The sequence below is a fragment of the Python bivittatus genome, unplaced genomic scaffold (assembly GCF_059951505.1).
Source record: "Python bivittatus isolate LINGU-HERP-01145 unplaced genomic scaffold, Pbiv_v1 ctg000080_np1212, whole genome shotgun sequence".
NCBI lineage: Eukaryota > Metazoa > Chordata > Lepidosauria > Squamata > Pythonidae > Python > Python bivittatus.
Window position 1 is genome coordinate 3,811,505 of NW_028277035.1, and position 17,758 is coordinate 3,829,262.

General features: G+C 38.3%; 1 protein-coding gene across 3 annotated transcripts in view; it reads right to left on the reverse strand.

Annotated features, from left to right (window-relative positions):
* CYGB (cytoglobin) overlaps positions 1–17,758 on the reverse strand; it is a 72,867-nt gene that overhangs the window by 13,437 nt on the left and 41,672 nt on the right. For all 3 annotated transcript variants that reach the window (XM_088133397.1, XM_025168002.2, XM_007430336.4), the window contains exon 4: positions 16,977–17,108. In XM_088133397.1, coding sequence (XP_087989523.1) covers positions 16,977–17,108 — 132 coding nt within the window. The remainder of the gene's footprint in view (positions 1–16,976; positions 17,109–17,758) is intronic.

Consider the following 17,758-nt stretch of genomic DNA (forward strand, 5'->3'; position numbering starts at 1 on the left):
CATTTTTCATTTGCTTTTATTCTCACACAACTGTGTACATTGCCAAAATCAAACACAGTCACGAGTGGGGAAACACGCCTGCAGGCAGGTTAAAAACAGGAGGAAAGATAATCAAGGAAGGATTTCTAGCACATAACAAAAAGCCAACTATAAAACATCCAAACACTCCTACAGGTGAGCCATGTGTGTGATTCAAATATCATTAGATCTCATATTCAATACAGAAGGACAAAGTATATGAGAGGTGAATGTATATCTGCCTCATATCTCCATACAGATGACAATCTCTTTAGACCTTCAGAACAAATGCCTGAAGAGAATAATCTAAATGTTACTTGTGCAGTTGGAGAAACTGTCATATTAGGATTTTTGATTTTTTAAGGTCTTTTACAAGGTTGAGCTTCTACGAGGGTTCAGCTGAACACAGCTACAAACCCTCTCATCTAGATCCCTGAATGTTCCTTGTAGAATCTGGTGACTGCACAGAAGTCCAAAGAGGATCTACTTATGTGGGCATTCTTATACATACCTAGGATGGGTTTAGTTCTGCCACATTCAGGTGAATGCTTGAATAGATCTTTGGTCTACAACTCTGCATTTGCCTGAAAGGAAGCTGGGATTTTTAAAAGGGTTTCTTAAATTATGTGACAGCAGGAAGCTTCCTAAAGTAAATCAACTTTCTTAGCTTCCTCATTGCTGCCGTTGTTAATAAAGGCTCCCCTAACATTACTCAGAGTGAGGCAGCTGTTTTAGCAATTGCTGAAAAGGGCAGAGTGCATAGAATTGTATGGCCACAGAATCTTCCCTATGCTCATAAGCCCCCACCTGCCTCTGGTATTTCCTGTCACTAATATTGCAATAAAGTCTTTTGACTAGGCAATATAATATTTTGGAATGTTAAGATAGGGATGTATCAAAAAAGATGAACGTAGGGTTTGAAAAGCTGGGTTTGTGAGCAAAAGATCAGAGGTCTCTCTGCCTGTGTATCCTATTTCCCAACTTGACCAATTAAATGTTTCTGAGAAATCTGTGAAGGAAGCATGAAGACCACAGAGACCTCCTACAGTTGCTTCCTGGGACTTAGTGTTCATTATGGAAGTATTCTTCTGAGTTTAGCTATCTCAAATAATTACTTATCTCCAGAGTACTGGAGTACTCTGTGGACAAGTAACTCTTGTACTACGGGAAGTTCCAGAGGCCCTTTTCCATATTTCCCCAAAGACTCAATGGAGATTGATCAGGAAGAATGCTTCTCAGTATACCCTGTTTATCAAATGCTCTTCCTCGGACAGGATCATCTTGTACCAAGAACATCAGGTTTTCAAAGGAAGGTGGACATGTTGTCAGAAATTCTCCTAGCCCTTTTATAGTAAGTTTAGTCTTATGTGATTTTTAATTTCACTATTATTTGATTAAATTCTATACCACAGATTGTGTTATTTATTTTTAGTTTGAGGGCAAATGTACATGGGATATATATCTATTAAAATTTTAACAATATGCTATTTAAGATCATGGCCATTGCTAAGCCTCATGGCAGTTAATTATAGCAAAATAATAATAATAATAATTATTATTATTATTTCCAAAACATCTGGAGCACCACTTGAACACCATCGGCATTGACAAAATCACCGTCAGTCAATTGCAAAAGGCAGCTTTACCTGGAATAGTTTACATCCTGTGACAATACCTTTAACACCATCAAACAACATCTGCCTATTCCAGGTCCTTGGGAAGGACTCGATAGGTGGACAAAAATGCCACAAACATCTGGTTGACTGTGCAACCAACCATAATAATTTTATTAGACTTGCATGCCAGCCAACTCTCAATGGCTCACAACAATCAAACAAAGAAATTACCATAAATAATTCATAATCTGGGCAAACAGTGATTAGCTTATAGTTTGGCTGTTGGTTATACTATGGTCTGAGGTGACACAGAAAGCATTGGATACATCATCCTCATCCACCAAATTGTTTCCTTCATGATGTAGAATAGAAGGGGGAATCACCTGGGGTCCTACTTTATTCTGCTGCTATTATGTACATAAGAAGTTAAGCTCCCTTTGGGCCTGTCCATGTGCTAATTGCCCACACTATTGTTTCCAGTGGCTCTGGAAACTTCACTAATATAAATCTTTGCCCATTGCTCATGTTTCTCTTTCTGCTTGCTTTTATCTGCCTCTTATCCCCTTTTTGCCAGTTGTTCTGATGAGGTTTAATAAATAAACATCAAGCTATAGTATATCTTTTGTTAGCTGAGCTGAGCAGTGTGTGCTTGCTCTGTTTTTGATGTAGGGATTGACTAGGAGTGAACTGGGTGCAAACTAGACTGGAAATTAGCCACAGTAATTTTCAACCAAAAGCTGGTATGATATCATCATTTCCTTAATATCTTTTTAAACAAAATGAAGCATCTAGAGCAACTTTTTTATTCCACTTTTTATATATTTATTTATAATGTATTTGTGAGCTTGACCACCCTGAAGAGTCAAATCCTATGTTATGTTAAATGCAGGGGCAAAGGATGAGTTCTGATTGTATGCGAATTCTCTCTGTATGTCTGGGAGACTTAGGAAATCATCTGCCATGCTTACTCTGAAAGGCAGATTTTGAAGATGCCTGTTTTACAGATAGAGAAGCAAGACTGGAAGTGGTGGTCCTATTTTTGATTTATTTTTATTAAGGAAATAACTTTGCTGTGGACCAAATATTTGGAAAAGCAAAATATTTTGCCTATTTACTCTTCTAATTAGTCATTCTGTGTCATTTCAAACTGAGGAGGCATATTTGGTCAGCTATGCCTGCCTTTGTTGTGTGGTAAAAAGACACATCAAAGAAAAACAATGGAGAGAACAAATTTGATTGAGGAAAAAAATTAACCTCACTTCAGGGGGGAAAAAAACTACAAAGAACTCATTTGGGTTGTTGGAGAGTCAGTTAATAACTATAGAAAACAGTATCATTTCCTATCAAAAAGATATTGCACAGTTATTTCTTCTGTCTGTCCTCCCTGGATAGCAAATTTAAAAAAAACATGCACAAAGAAGCAGTGGGAAAAAAACAGGAAGATTACAAATGGTAGACAGCGTCATCTTAACCCAGTGTAAAATTCCATCAATATTGTGGCTCAATCTAGCCTACACAACAAATCAGGAAGTCTCAGGAAGAAATGTATGGTGAGAAAGAATCCATGGACCATCCCAATGCTTGACCATAGATTCTTTCTTACCATCCCACTTTCTATAATCAGGAGCTTTGAGGAATATGGTGACACTTCAGTAAACACAGTACTGTTAGATCATTGGCAGGACATTGCTTGCATGCAGAATATGGCTCTGGATGAAGAAGAATATGGCTCTCAGGGCAATGTGGTTGAGATGATAATCACATTGTAGTATGTGATGTGAATTGACCTTTAGTCCCATTATCCTAGCTGGATCCCTACCAATGGTTTACAATTTTCTATCCTATCCTAGGCTCCCTGGAGCCTCTTAATCTCATTCATGCAAAAATCCTGGCCCTGGCCATTTGAAAAAGCTTTTGATGTTAATCTTCTTTCTCTTGTGTTCAAACTGCACGCAGGATGTGGTGAAAACCCACAGGATTACTTCTGCAAAACACATTCACTGTATGGAAATGCTGATTCCTTGCCTTTTAGGGATCTGCATAAAGTACAGGTTTAACTGAGCAATTACTAATGCTGTAGAATTTTCCCCTTCCCCAATAGTTCCTTCAAGACTCACCCACTTGTTTTGGCTGTTACTGAGTTGGCAGAAGAGAAGATCAGAGACACATGGGAAAGGAGAATGAAACAAGTGTTTACTTCTGAGTTACTTTTAGCCACTGAATTCCCTCCACTTCTGAAAAAAAAGGAAGAGGGATTTACTGTTGATGTGCTTCATGAAAGAGCTCTGATATTGTCCGGATGACATAGGAATGGTCTAAAGATTTAGCACAATATTATTTTACTTCATCTTAGTCAAATGTTTTGCATTAAAAGTATTAAAACTGAAAATATGCCAACATACTATTTTGGGCCTCCATTTTCTTTTTAAACAGGAAGAGTATAGTCAGGTAATCTGGAACTGTCAAGCTGGTATCAAGGAAACTAAAGCTCAGAATGAATTGAGGTTAGCAAAGGATGCTAAAAATAACAAAATGCCTTCCTTAAATATATTCCTTAAATATAGAATAAAAGGAAAAGAAAAGAATCAGTACACCAGCTGTTCAATGGCAAAATGTTAGCAGATAGCCAAAAAAAGAGACATTGCTACTCAACTCTTACTTCAGTTTAGACTTTAGTCCAACACAAAATTACACATTCCACTTGAAAATTGTGAACAGCAAAATAAAAAGGTAGGATTGAAGCTTGAGATGGGTAGAAATACGGTCATAGATGAATTTAAATCTCCAGGACCAGATGAACTGCATCCTAGGGTACTGAAGAAACTAGCTGATGGTCTGGCTGAGCCCTTATGTGGTGTCCTTGAGAACTCCTGGAGAACTGGCGAAGTACTAGATTTCTAGAGGAGAAAAATGTTATTTTTTTCAAAGAGCAGGCAAAGAAAGAACCGACAAAAATCCATCCTGACATCAGTCCCTGGGAAGTTCTATGGCAAATCATAAAGAGGTTATTTGCAACCACTTGGAAAACAATGCAATAAGTACCAGAAGTCATCACAGTTATCAAGAACAAATCTTGGCAGGCGAACAGTATCTCATTTTCTGATCAGGTTAACTTTCTTCACTAGACTGGGGGGAGTACTGGAGACATACTATATCTTGACTTCAGCAATGTGTTGGACAAAGTGCACCAAGACATGCTGCTTAGCAAGCTAGTTTAATGTGGGCTGGATGGCTTCGCATTCAGTGGCTTGTGTTCAAAAGAACATGTATGAATGCTCCCTCTTCATTTTGGATAGATGTGTTGAATGGAGTGCCACAGGGATCAGTCCTGGGTCCGGTACTCTTCAATATTTTAATTAATGATTCCAATAAAGAGGTGGAGGGAAAGCTTATCAGGTGTGTAAATTACACAAAATTGGATGAGATACTAAAACCCTAGAAGACAAAAATAACTTCCAAAATTGTCACGAGGGAGAAAAGCCAACAGGAAATCAGTTGCTTTTCAAGGCGCTTATGCAAAGCAAGAAAAAGAGTTTGTATAACAAATTAGAGAATATGATTGGACTGCATATCAACTTACTGTATATGAAACCTTGCCAGATAACTGTATTTCAATCAGCTGTCCTACTTCTGCTTAGTTCTGGGAGTTTTATTTTAGTTTCATAGGATCCAGAGATGCTACTGCAAAAGAGGAGACATGTTTACCCCAGCAAAAATATCTCTGCTTGACAGTTGGGGGAGGACTGTGAATAGCGGCAGAAGTACCTCACCTAAATTGGCTTGATATATCATGTAGTCAAAGAGTGGGTGCAGGAACTATGACATCATTGTGTGGGGCAGATGAACTTTGACTGACTGGGATCATGAAATCAATGATCAGATGCCGAATAAACAAGGACAGAAATTGCCAGAGCTGATACTGTCTGCCCCTAAATGCTATAGAAATATTCTTATGTTTATATTTGATGTATTCAACTTCCAAAACTGCTTACTAAATGATGAGCCAGCTATTGCTATTATTGCTATTAATTTATTTATTCGTTTACTCAATTTACATAGCCTCCCATCTCACATACGTGACTTTTGGTGGTACATTTGCATCCAACTAAAAAACCTACAATCTGAATCCCTGGCCTCTATTCCAAAGCATTTTTGGCAATATATCATGGAAGAAAAGAAATCTCTCTCTCTCCCCCCTGCCCCCACCCCCAGCTGTCTTTCAAACTAATACTGGACTTTTCACTGTTCTCTTTGTATACCATCCTGAGAATCCTGGATAAACTTAAGGATATAGTATTTAGCATGTTATAAATCAATAAAATGTTAAATGATGCTGAAATGATAAGGCAGGGGAAAAGGCTTTATCATGTTCTATTTTTATTACAGTGTACAATATCTCCAATTCTGTATCCCCATTCAGCAGCTAGACCATCTTCCTGTAAGACCTGTTACCTATGGCAGAAAGTCAGCAATATTCTATACATAATGGCAATATATTTCAAGAGTTTGGGAGATTTTCTTTTTTAAAAAGTTGATTATTTATAACCCGTGCTTATTTATTTATAACTAGTGAAGATATTACATAGAATCTGAGTAGTACAGGTGTTGTATAGAGGAAACATCTCAACAGAGTGATTTTTCTTGGCTACAATTTGGACAAACAGAACATTTTGAGGAAAAATAATTTTCAGTGCATTGCTTAAATACAGCTGTAGCACCAAACACCTGTTCAGCAGTGACAGTTCTGAATGAAAGTTGACCTGGAAGCACCTTTGCAATTAGTGAATTCATACTGAGTGATCAATATATCAGTCAGTTCTGCATATCAACAAGGAAAAACTATAATTAGAACCTGCTTTTAGTTTTCAGCAATAACAACGGCTGAGCAATGTGCCCTGTCAAAATGTTCAGTGATTAATAACTGGGGGCTTTCTTCAAGTTCTTTTAGGCTTATAATAGCCATAGGATAGAGTTAATAATCTTTTGAATTTTAGATCTAAAATACTTTTATGGCTACCATGTAATTTAGTTTTCTGATTGTAAATATGTGTTTTTAAAACTTGTTTACTATGTTTATATATCACCTTTCAGTTCAGAAAGTTTTGAAAAGACAGCTTACGAAAGAAATTAAAGTCAGCACCAACATCTAAAATTTCTGAAACTCATTAATGCAAAGCAGCAGCAGCAAATTAAACAACGTGGAAAAATAGCAATACAAGCCATATTAAAATACTTGACTACAAAGATATGGTGAAATACAAAATTCTTTAACAGCCACTAAAAATAAAAGGAGAGGAAAATTGGCAAGGATATCAAGGAAGGGTATGAAGGAAGTCCAAGACTGCTGTTGAAATCTCACGGAAGAGAATTTAGCATCCAGGATTAAAGGCATCTGGAGTCAGATGCTACCTGCCAATATCAATGCTCTAGAACTAAGATCACAGCCTGGTTGTTTTAATAAATCATACAGAGGCCAGTGCAGATATATTAAAATACTCCCTGGTGCCCATCAGTAATTAGATGTGATGTGCTGCTTATCAGTGAAAGTTTTGGAACTGTCTTCAAGGGCAGTCCCACATAAAGCGCACAACAGTAGTAACCCAATCAGGATATTACTACTAATTATCTTATGTTCAAAGTATGGGCAGCCCAATTGTTGAATCTGTCCAGATGATGAAACATTCTGGGTCACAGCTTCTACTTGTAAATCTAAGAACAAAACTTGAAAATTGTTATTTAGGCATAGGCGAACCTGAAAAAAGAGCATACATTTCCTGGACAGCTACAGTTATCCATTCTTGTCTTGAACTTGCATTCATTGATCCTCCCCTAATTTACCACTGATGTCAGAGATTTGTTTAGGGCAGTGTTGTCCAAACTTGGCCACTTTAAGATGAGTGGACTTCAACTCATCCTGCTGGCTGGGGAATTCTGGGAGTTGAAGTCCACTCATCTTAAAGTGGCCAAGTTTGGACAACACTGGTTTAGGGAATTATCTGCTAGAAATGGATCAGATTGAATAGGATGAAGAACCTTGCAGGATGGCTGCTATGGGGAAGAACCACCATCTGCCACCATCACTTTTAGAGATCCTCCCTTCCAACGTAGGAGTAGAGCTATTACAAAATAGCAAGTTAACGTATCAGGTCCTAGGACAGTCCAGAAGACCAGTGATTGAAAGCCACGCTGCTCTTTTCACTCTCTCACCTGGGTTGTCATTCATGACACTCAGGCAAGTTCCTCCAGACCAGCTTGAATGCCAGGCAAAAATGGATCATAAAGAGCAACCTGCATTGTTCTAAATGTTGAAGGCTAAGATGACAAATTTAAAACTGGCAGAATACAACTGGAACCTAAGATGATTGTTTTATTTTGTTGTCTTTTATGTTTATTTTATTTAGGAAATTTATATGCTGCCCACATCCTTAACAGTTTTTAATATGCATCGGAGCATGTGATAGGAATTTAGCATATCTGGGCCGGAATGATTTAGCTAAGTGATATTTAGGCCTCATGAAAATATATTTGGGGACTGGGTATGCACACATGTATAGTAGCTCTATCAGATAATTGTATCAATAAATTGACTGGAAGGGAAGGGGAGAGTTTAAGACTGTCCTCTGCTTCCCCTCCTGACTGAGTGCTTTCCTTAATGAACTCTGCTGAAGCTGGGGAACTGTGAATTCTTCCAATGCAGCTGCTAGACATCTGTACATAGAAGCTTGCCCCTTACTTGAATGTGGCATAATCACTAGATGAGTTGAACTCCAGCTCTCCGTCCCATCACAAACATTTGAAGGGTGTTCTCTAGCCTCTAGAGCAACCTTGGCAATTTTAAGTTATGTGGACTTCGACTCCCAGAATTCCCTGGCTGGCTGGGGAATTCTGGGAGTTAAAGTCCACATATCTTAAAGCTGCCAACGTTGAGAACACTGCTCTAGAGTGCTGTAATTTGCTTGAGGAACACCAGCCTATGAGTTCTCAGACAATCCAATTAATTCAACCCAAAGCATGTTATTAAATGCAAGCCACTAGAACTATGTAAGGCATTCAGCAGAGTAAACATGATATGATGCAATCTATGACATATCTGTTGGGCACAGAGAAAACAGAAGAGATAAATGAAGTCTGGTTTCCAAGAATTTTCATTCCGAAATGTTTGTTGCTTCTGATGTCAAGAGTGAGGGAGGAGAGGGTTGGAATCCAGATATGAGATTTACATGAAACATGGAGCAGCTGGCTCACTGTGTATTAACAGAATCACAATTCTGATTCAAATTGTCACAATTCAATCTTCCTTCCTGCTCTTCTTTCCTTTTAATTTCCTTGTTTTTAAAATTATTTACTTGGCAGATTTAAACTTGAATTTTATGTCCTCTTAATATTAAAAAAAGACAGATTTAATTTTTTTATAATGGAGGTAACTATAAACATATTCCTGAACATGCATATGTTCTTTCTTGGTAGTACATAGTTTTGCAGGCTGACAATACCAAATGCTGTATGTATCTGAATTCTGTTTAGTAAACATTATTTCTGCAAAATACCAGCAACAATAAACAAGTATTGCAATTTTTAAATAACATGTTTTTTGAAGATTTAGATTTATCATAGCTTATAGCCAGGAACGGAATAGTGCAAAATGTCAACTGTATGTTAATTTGGCAAGCATGCAGTTATTTTTCTTTTCCTGATGGCTTTCTTTAGTTCTGATGCCAAAGTGCCTAAATGTGAAACTCAGTTTGATTTTGAGTATATGCCTTGTGAAATGGTATGTGGGAATGACTTTGGGAGACTGGGGGAAGAGCCACAGCCCGGGGAATGGTCAGACAAGAGGCAGCTTAGCCCACAAAAGGAATGTGGGTGTGGCAAACATCTCAGAAGGGTCCTGCCCTAGTTTCTTGGGCTGTAAAGGTGACGGGGGAGAAATGTACTTTCAGACTTATAAGATTCTGTTAATGTAACCTTACAATGAAGTAGAATTAGTCCATCTGGTCATGCTTCCTACCTCACAAGGCTGACATCAGTCTTGCAAGTCTGAAAGTACATTTCTTCCCTGTCACCTTTACAGCCCAAGAAACTAGGGAGGGTCCCTTCTTTGCTACAACCACATACCTTTTGCAGGTTAAGCTACCTCTTGTCTGACTGTTCTCCTGGCTGTGGCTCTTCCTCCTGTCTCCCAACACATACCATTACACCTTGTCATCTCTGAGGTATCACACAATATGGGGCACCAAGCTTGTGATAAAAACTGGGTCAGTATGTGTGAAGATTCAAGTGTCTTTTCCATGTTCTCCCAGCTATGTGGGAGCTACTTATACATGATTATTTTTTGTGTGGCTGAGAGAGCGTTTGAATGATCCAGTTATATGGTTGTACATAATTGGTATTCTCTTCCTGGAGTAATGCTGATTTCATGGGAAAAACTTGAAGAATCAGTTCCCTCATACATAGTTGGGTGATCTAAATACAATTCCATCTATAGAATATCTGCTTGGAGACATGCAGGTCTCACATGGCTGGGAGAACATCAAAAAGATGCCCAGATGAGATACTCTTAGATTCTGGAACCCTGCTGAAAAACCCCAGGGTTTTTCTGGAAACATTTATTATTCTCATTACTGAAAATTGAACATGTCAACAGCTTCCAGGATGATTGATAAAAACCCTTGGAGGGCTTACATCTGAAGATAAACTTAAGTGTTAGCATTCAAAGCAGCCTACAGAGTTACTTGATGTTCTGTTTTTGTCAATCCTCTTTACTCTGCTGTAAGGTCTGAATGGAATTATAGCAAATTTTCACTCCACAGTTGTTACTGGAAACTTCCCAACTCTGTAAGTAAATGTTCCATGAAAACATGGCAGATCCAGGATCACACTAGAATTTCCATTTAAACCTTATAATGTTTTGGGGCACCTTTGTATTTCTCATCTTTTTTTTTTTAGGAGTTTCGTGATAATAAATCTTGTATATCTTGATTGGACAGTCTTTACAAATAGTACTGGTTCTGCAGGTCTGCCTTTCAAAAGTGATGGAAGAGGAGTGTCCCACCCAATAGTCCACATTGTACTATTGCTGTAATTATTACTGCCCAGAGTTGGATTAAGGCAGTCTATACATTTAGTCACTCAGAAATGCTCACTATTGGAAAGGGAAGCATACAATAGTAGATAAATTACACAGAGTAAAACAAAAACAAAATTAAAAAAAAACAGGAAAAAATTCTGGCTCAGTATTCTGTCATATATTTCTTCAACTGTTTCTTTATCTTTTATGTTAGCAATTATTATATCATCTTGTGGCATTGAGGACACCTTGACATGACAACTTTGCAGCAATTCACAGGCAATTCCAATCATATATGATCTGATCTATTAGCTGGGTTGGAGAGCTTAGTCAACTTATTTCTGGCTCTGCATAGATTTACTTTAAGCTGTAGCAAAGCTGGGTCTTCCTTGTGCAAGGCTATACTTCCGCAGAGTTTCTGGGAACCTTGTTTCCCCAATGTGGCAACTCTTGCCTCATCTCATCTCCTGGCCCTCAACTCAAGGCAGTCATTCATCTCCTCACCCCCTACAGAACTTCAGTATTTGAATCCTGGTATCTCTCCACTGACGTACATTTCCCAGACTCCAGCCATCACAACAACATGTAGCCATTATTACTGCTACTGGGGAAAGTACAAATCTTGTAAAATTGAAAAAAAAATCCTGACGGGTACATCTTCACAGTGTGCACAAGTCTTTTTTTTAAAATACAACAAAGGAACAGGGCCTTTTCAGCCAGCTTCCCTTCTCACATACTGAAAGTGTCGATAGGAGTAGGATACTAGTAATTAAGATTATTTCTCTTTTGTGTAAAGTGGAGGTGAGGAGATTTGTTTTGGCTCCTGGGTCTATGGTAGCTCAGATGGGACACTGAACGGATGATATTTTTTGTAATTTCTTATTGGTCAACCGGATGATGAGCAATGACTGGCTTATGGGATTCTTTGTGCACATTTAACATTTTGAGATTTGTAGAAGTGACAACTCTATTGTTTGAATGACCCAGCTGTATCTCCTAAACCATATGATAAATTGACCCAATGTTGTGGGGCTTGAATAGTTAGAATTCAGATCTTGTTTCCCTCCAAAGCCTCTCCCATGTCATCTCATTTATTCAAAGCACAAGAGGTGAAAACAGATTATGCCTTTATCATTTCACCAAAGGTTGCTAGGAGGGTGGGTTTAGCCACTAGGTAATTCCTGATTTCCTGGCTTTACCCAGAGATGGAGGATTTTCTTTAATTTGGGAAAGCAACAGTCTCTCTAGAGAGGCTGGTTTTCAGTTATTCTGCATGTTCTATAGAACTGAGGATGGTGCTCAAGAAAAAGAAAAAAAAGGAGAAGGAGAAGGAGGGGCTGCCTATTAACATAAAGTAGGAGGTCCAGATCCACTCTCTCAAATCATTTCTCTGTAGTATATTCTGAACGTGTGCTGAAAACCAAGATTTCAGGCAAGCAGGTTGTAAATCAGTACAGTGAAATCTTCATTTTAATAGATGAATTGAGTCGAGGGGTGTCACTTATTCAAGAATGCCTGCTAAATATGAAATCCCGTTACTGCAGCATTTTAAAGTGCCAAAGAAATTTGGTCCCATGCATGCAAAGCCCACAAAATTAAGGTTTCCTAAATCAAGGTTTTAGTATAGTTTACTTAGGCTGACTATGTTGACTTTACTTGGAATTCCACATGTGCAATTGCAGCCTTTCCTACTTCTTTTCTATATTACCTTTTCCAAATAAATTCCTTTTTTATATTTAGAGTTTTGGCTTCATTGGTTTAATAAGAGATATTCTTATTAAAACCTTACCCACATGCAAAGTTGCACAGCTATCTCTTGTGTTTCAGAATGGACACAAGGTTTGTCAAGTGTGGTAATTCTAGGTTTGGGGGCAGAAAAATACAGAACTGTTCTCCCCCCCATCCCAGGTTTTTCTGTAGGTGCCCTCCTAATCTGTAAGAGCTCCCATCTGAACTCTGAGACAGGTTTTCTTGCTCATAATCTGTTCCTCGGCTACTTTTGAAATTTTAAAACATACAGCCATTCAATTTCCAAGACTTTCTTCAAGATAGTTTTAATTTAAAAATAAAGAGATATTTAATTTTCTTTTTAAAAAACAGTCTGTATATCACACACAAATGTGTTGAAGGCAACCTTCTGTCTATCCTTGCTTGAACTGGGAGAGGCGAAATATAAACTGAAAAATAGTCTTGATAATTACCATTTAAAATCAGTCATTGTGTGTGTTTAATGGTGTTAGGAATTTCTGGCTGTCTGCTTCAGAGGGTAGAGTATAATTCCATTTATCTTAGACACATATTTCATTCTGGACTGGAGCAAACACCCAATTTTGACTGAGCATTCTTCAGCTGGCTAAAATATTTTATGAATTTAGCACTGGACTTTCAGTGCATTTGTCACACTAAGAATATGAAGTTATTCCCCCCTCCAACCTTTATATCTCAAACTGACCAATACTGTACTAAGCCACCTTATACTAAAACAACTGCTTCTCTCATTTTCTTGTAGCAAATGTTGGCGCTTATCCTAGCCACCCCTATTTTAATTTACTTGCTATGGGGGGTGGGTGGGTAGCTGGTAACCAGTGTTCCACATGGAAATTGAGAAGGGGGAATCACTTAGGTTACAGGAGGGAATAGGTGGATAGAGTCTGGAGGGACAGATTTAAGTCTTGGTCTCTGATATACCATTTTCTTTACTGGACAGTATATAAGAAATTTGGAATACTGTAGAGAATTGGAGTATTTCCCAGTGAATGGATTCAGGAATGTTACATATGTTTCTTAACACTTAAAAATTGATTAGTTCACCAAAAGAAAAAAAAGTGGGGGGTCTATTGGACTTCTCCAAACATGTTTTAAAAACATTGGTTTTTATCTTGTCTATGGTGGAGGCATATATTTGAAGGAACTTTGGTCTCTATGTTATGGGCATGTCCACTTCTAATACCCTATTATTTTGATATTATTACCATGCTGAATAAGGTTCTTGGAAAGCAGTCAATGGTTAAAGGTATTAATGTTGTGTTACAGTATATCCCCCAAATCTGGAATCTTTCAATCTGTGAAGAATATTGGAAAGATGTATCAAGATTGGGCTGTTGCAAAAAAAGTGATTATCTAGTCATGGATGAGTGCTTCTGTTCCAGACTCTAAAGTTGGCTCCATAACATTTGTCAGCTCACAGCCTTTGAATCAGCTGTGCAACAAAGGAGAGGCAAGAGTGGACAATATGATGTGGTATAGTATATAATACTGGATTTGCCCAGTTTTCAAAAAACTAAGGTAGAATCAGAAATAAATTAACTCAACTTCCCAAAACAGATGAAACAGTGAGAACAACTGCATCCAGAGCTGGCCTGAAATGGCGCAAAACACTGGTCAGGAAATGCCTCCTATCATTATAGTGACTATAGACAGTAAGGCAACCTTGACAGAATTATGCAAGAACCATTACCTAGCAAAGGGGGCTGAAGTATTCTTTAAGCTCTGGGAAGCAAGATAGTATTTGGAAGGGCTTCAGGCAAAGACCTCCCTGATTCACTGGAGTATAAGAAAGAGGGGAGATAAAGCACAATCACACTTGCAAAATTCTGTTATTATAGCCTGTCTATAATAGGCTAAAGAATGCCTTCTTTTAGGATTTAGGAAGAAAGGCAAGGCTAAACTACAATGCATTGCTCTTCGTGTCAGTAAGATCAAGAGGGAAATAAAACTTCACTAGATTGCTTCATGTCAGTTGAATAGTTTCACCGAATGAAAGTTAGAACATTCACTCTACTGACAACATTAGATGTAGGAGTAGCTGGGAACTGAAATGATATTTCAGATGAACAAAAAGAAGCAGTCTGTTTATTGCAGTACAGAAAACAGGCCCACTGTTTTCTAGAGCATGTTCCAAAATGTTACTTGTTCATTCACTCCAGCATGCCACTGTCTTATGTCTGTATCCTTAGAATGAAGTTCCACTGTCTTGAATTTGCTCAGCAGCGTTAAGTGCATGTAGCCCTTAATCTGGTTTTGATTATGGATAAATTACACAACTCTCCTTCAGGACTACACATACAGTTAATAAATAGAATAATTTATTCAGTGTCTGAGAACCTCGCCATGGTTAGGCCACTCTTTCTTGCTCTGTGGACAACAGTGACAGTGTAAACTTGAGAGATAGGGATGCATGACTAGAGCTTTGAGTGGCCTACTCTGGCTGCACTCCAAAGAAGTAGTAGCTGGTACCCGGAAAAAATAAACTTGATTACGTTTATATTTTATTCAAATTAAAAATATGATTATTCTCCAGTCATATCTTAAATAACTGGTTCCAATAGAAGAGAATATCTGTAGCTCAGGGTTGAATGTAGAGTCCTTGGTGCTTTCTGAGCTTGGTTGTTTGCTTGCAGACGTTTCATTACCCAATTAGGTAACATCATCAGTGCAAGGGACTGACTCGCACTGATGATGTTACCTAGTTGGGTATTGAAACATCTGCAAGCACATTATAACTGACAAATTGGCGGGTCTTTGGGGATTGAATCCAGGGCTTTTCAGGGGTCTCATGACGTCCTAGAATCTCAAGTGGTGCACCGCTGACTTAAAATACTTCCAGCAGCCAAAATCAATTATTTTGGAAATAGGAACACATATTATTCTGCTGTTTCTTTGACATTGTTTAAGGGAAGCTTGCCTATTGTCATTCTCACTGGGGCAGAGCTATTACTTCCCTTCATTCTTATTGAAGGAATGTCAGTCATGAGATACCTAAAGCAGAATCCAAATAGAGAAACTGTCCATCAACAGTACTAAGTGCAAGAACCCTTCCCTCTAGTACTTAGTAGTATGGAAAAGATGCAGCTGGATGGAGACTTTGCAGACAGGTGCCCCATTTGTGCTACCCGTTGAAATCAGATTTGAAGCACTAACAGCCCTAGTTAGTAGCAGTCGTTCCAAGGAGGGGAGGGTATCCCTGTAGGTATAGCCAGCTAAACCAGACTTTTGTAATTTCCTGAGCTATTATAAAAGTCAAACAATGTCACGCCATCCTTATATGCCTTGTCTTACTTCTAGCTGCTGTTTTCCCTACTTGCCACTTTAAAGACTGCACTGCCTAGCCCTGCCATGTGCTGATTCATTGTGGAGGCAGCGCTGCCTCTGGGAGAGCATCCAGAGCCTTGGCAGATCCCTTTTGACATCAGTCTGGCTGACTAATTCTTTGTTCCGTCTAACCCAGTATGAATCAAGACCGGAAAGGGAATCCCAGGGCACTCTTCTAATATCTCTGAAAATAGGCCAAAACTGACATGCTTTGCCACCTAAATAGACCACTGAGGTGAATCACAGGCTTTCAAAAACTGTGGAAATGAATCAGCATCAGTAAAAAAATAAAAATATATCTGAGTTTGGAGAGAGATGAAGTTGGATGATTCAGTGGGCAGAGATCACCTGATTTCTTATTATGTATAATCTAGGAGGATTTAATTTTGAGCTAGGAATCTCTCTACGAAAGATTAAGCTATTTTACAAGTACGAGTTGAATTTTCTGGGCTGTAGAAAGACTGCAGACAAGTCATGTGTATGGTAGTGAAAATTACCAGCCTGATAAGACATCATGCCCATCCATCAGTGGAAAATGTGTAGGATTAGACTCTTTTCTTGATGGTTTGTGATCTAAATATCTCTATTAACATCAAACTGAAATAAGTAAATCTGAAATAAGTGCATTCTGAAAGCTATTACCATTAACTAATAGCTTTCAAGATGATAACTGGGTTCTGCTGAAACAAATAAAGAGTCTTGCAATACTTTAAAAGGAAAGGTTTATTGGATCTTTTGTGGATCATTGTCCACTTTATCTGATGAAAAGCACTCAGATCTACAAAGGTTTATCCAACTATCAGCTACTTTTTAAGGTGCTACAAGATTCTTTACAAGAGCCATATATTATGGGTTCACAGAACCTAGCACCATATTATTAACAAACCTGATAGTTTTAAAAGCTACAGTTAAATACATTTCATCTTCTATAGATTGGCTTTCCATTCTAACATGATTAATAATACTAGTATAGATAACTGCCTAATGTCTCTATACTGATTGCCAAGAATGAAAGGTCAGGCACTGAACTTCTCCCTCTTGAGTACCTTCAGATGGGCCTACTGAAAGTATGGTAAAGGGGTGACAGGTCATGAGAACTTGTGAAATTGTGCAGGATCCCCAAGCCTGCCCTGCTATATTACACTCCCATGAATGACTGAGTTTGGAAAGTGCTTCCAGCCCACCTCCTTGTATGCAGCCGTCACATGAGTGTAGATGAGGCTCCTCATCTTGGTCCAGGCTCTCTGAACCTCTGGAGCAGTGAACTCATTGGCATATTCTTCTTTAAGCACTTCCAGCATGACGCCAGTCAGAATCTGGGAGAAGGATGAAGATGAAAAGTTAGGAGAACAGAATTTCTCAGTCTCCTCTGTAGTTTCAAAACAAGGCATGACTATTGGCCCTTTTTCTTTTCTGTTGTTGCTTTGGCTGCATGCTGCCACAATAGAAATTTATTCTTAGTTTTTGTACGATACCCAGTAGATTGATAACAAGGTGATGAATAATAACATAAAAACAGCCTTCCCTAATACTGTGCTTCTCCAGTGTTTTAGACTATAGCTCTTTTCATTCCTGATTCTTAGCAGGCTGTTTTGGACTAAGTGGTGCACCTAAATAATATTCAGCCCTGGATATCATGGTCTTAATTTCCTGATCTTTAGATGATTAGGTTACTTCAATTATGAAGCACAAACCTAGAAGTTCTCCTTTACTTCACAGCCATTTTATGCTTCACAATTTCTTGTCCATTCTTAGTAGACTACAGGTGGCAAAAAATGTGTTGTTCTTGAGCATGTGTATAGGGCTATGCACACTTTGATTCAGAAGAAATGCTTCAGACATTGCTCAAGCATGAACACAGCACATTTCTGCTATTCTGATTTTTTATTTTCAGGTTAACTTGAGAAAACGTTGTGGCTGCTTTACGAGTCATTCACTTTAATGACGCAGCTGCTATAGCAGCCAC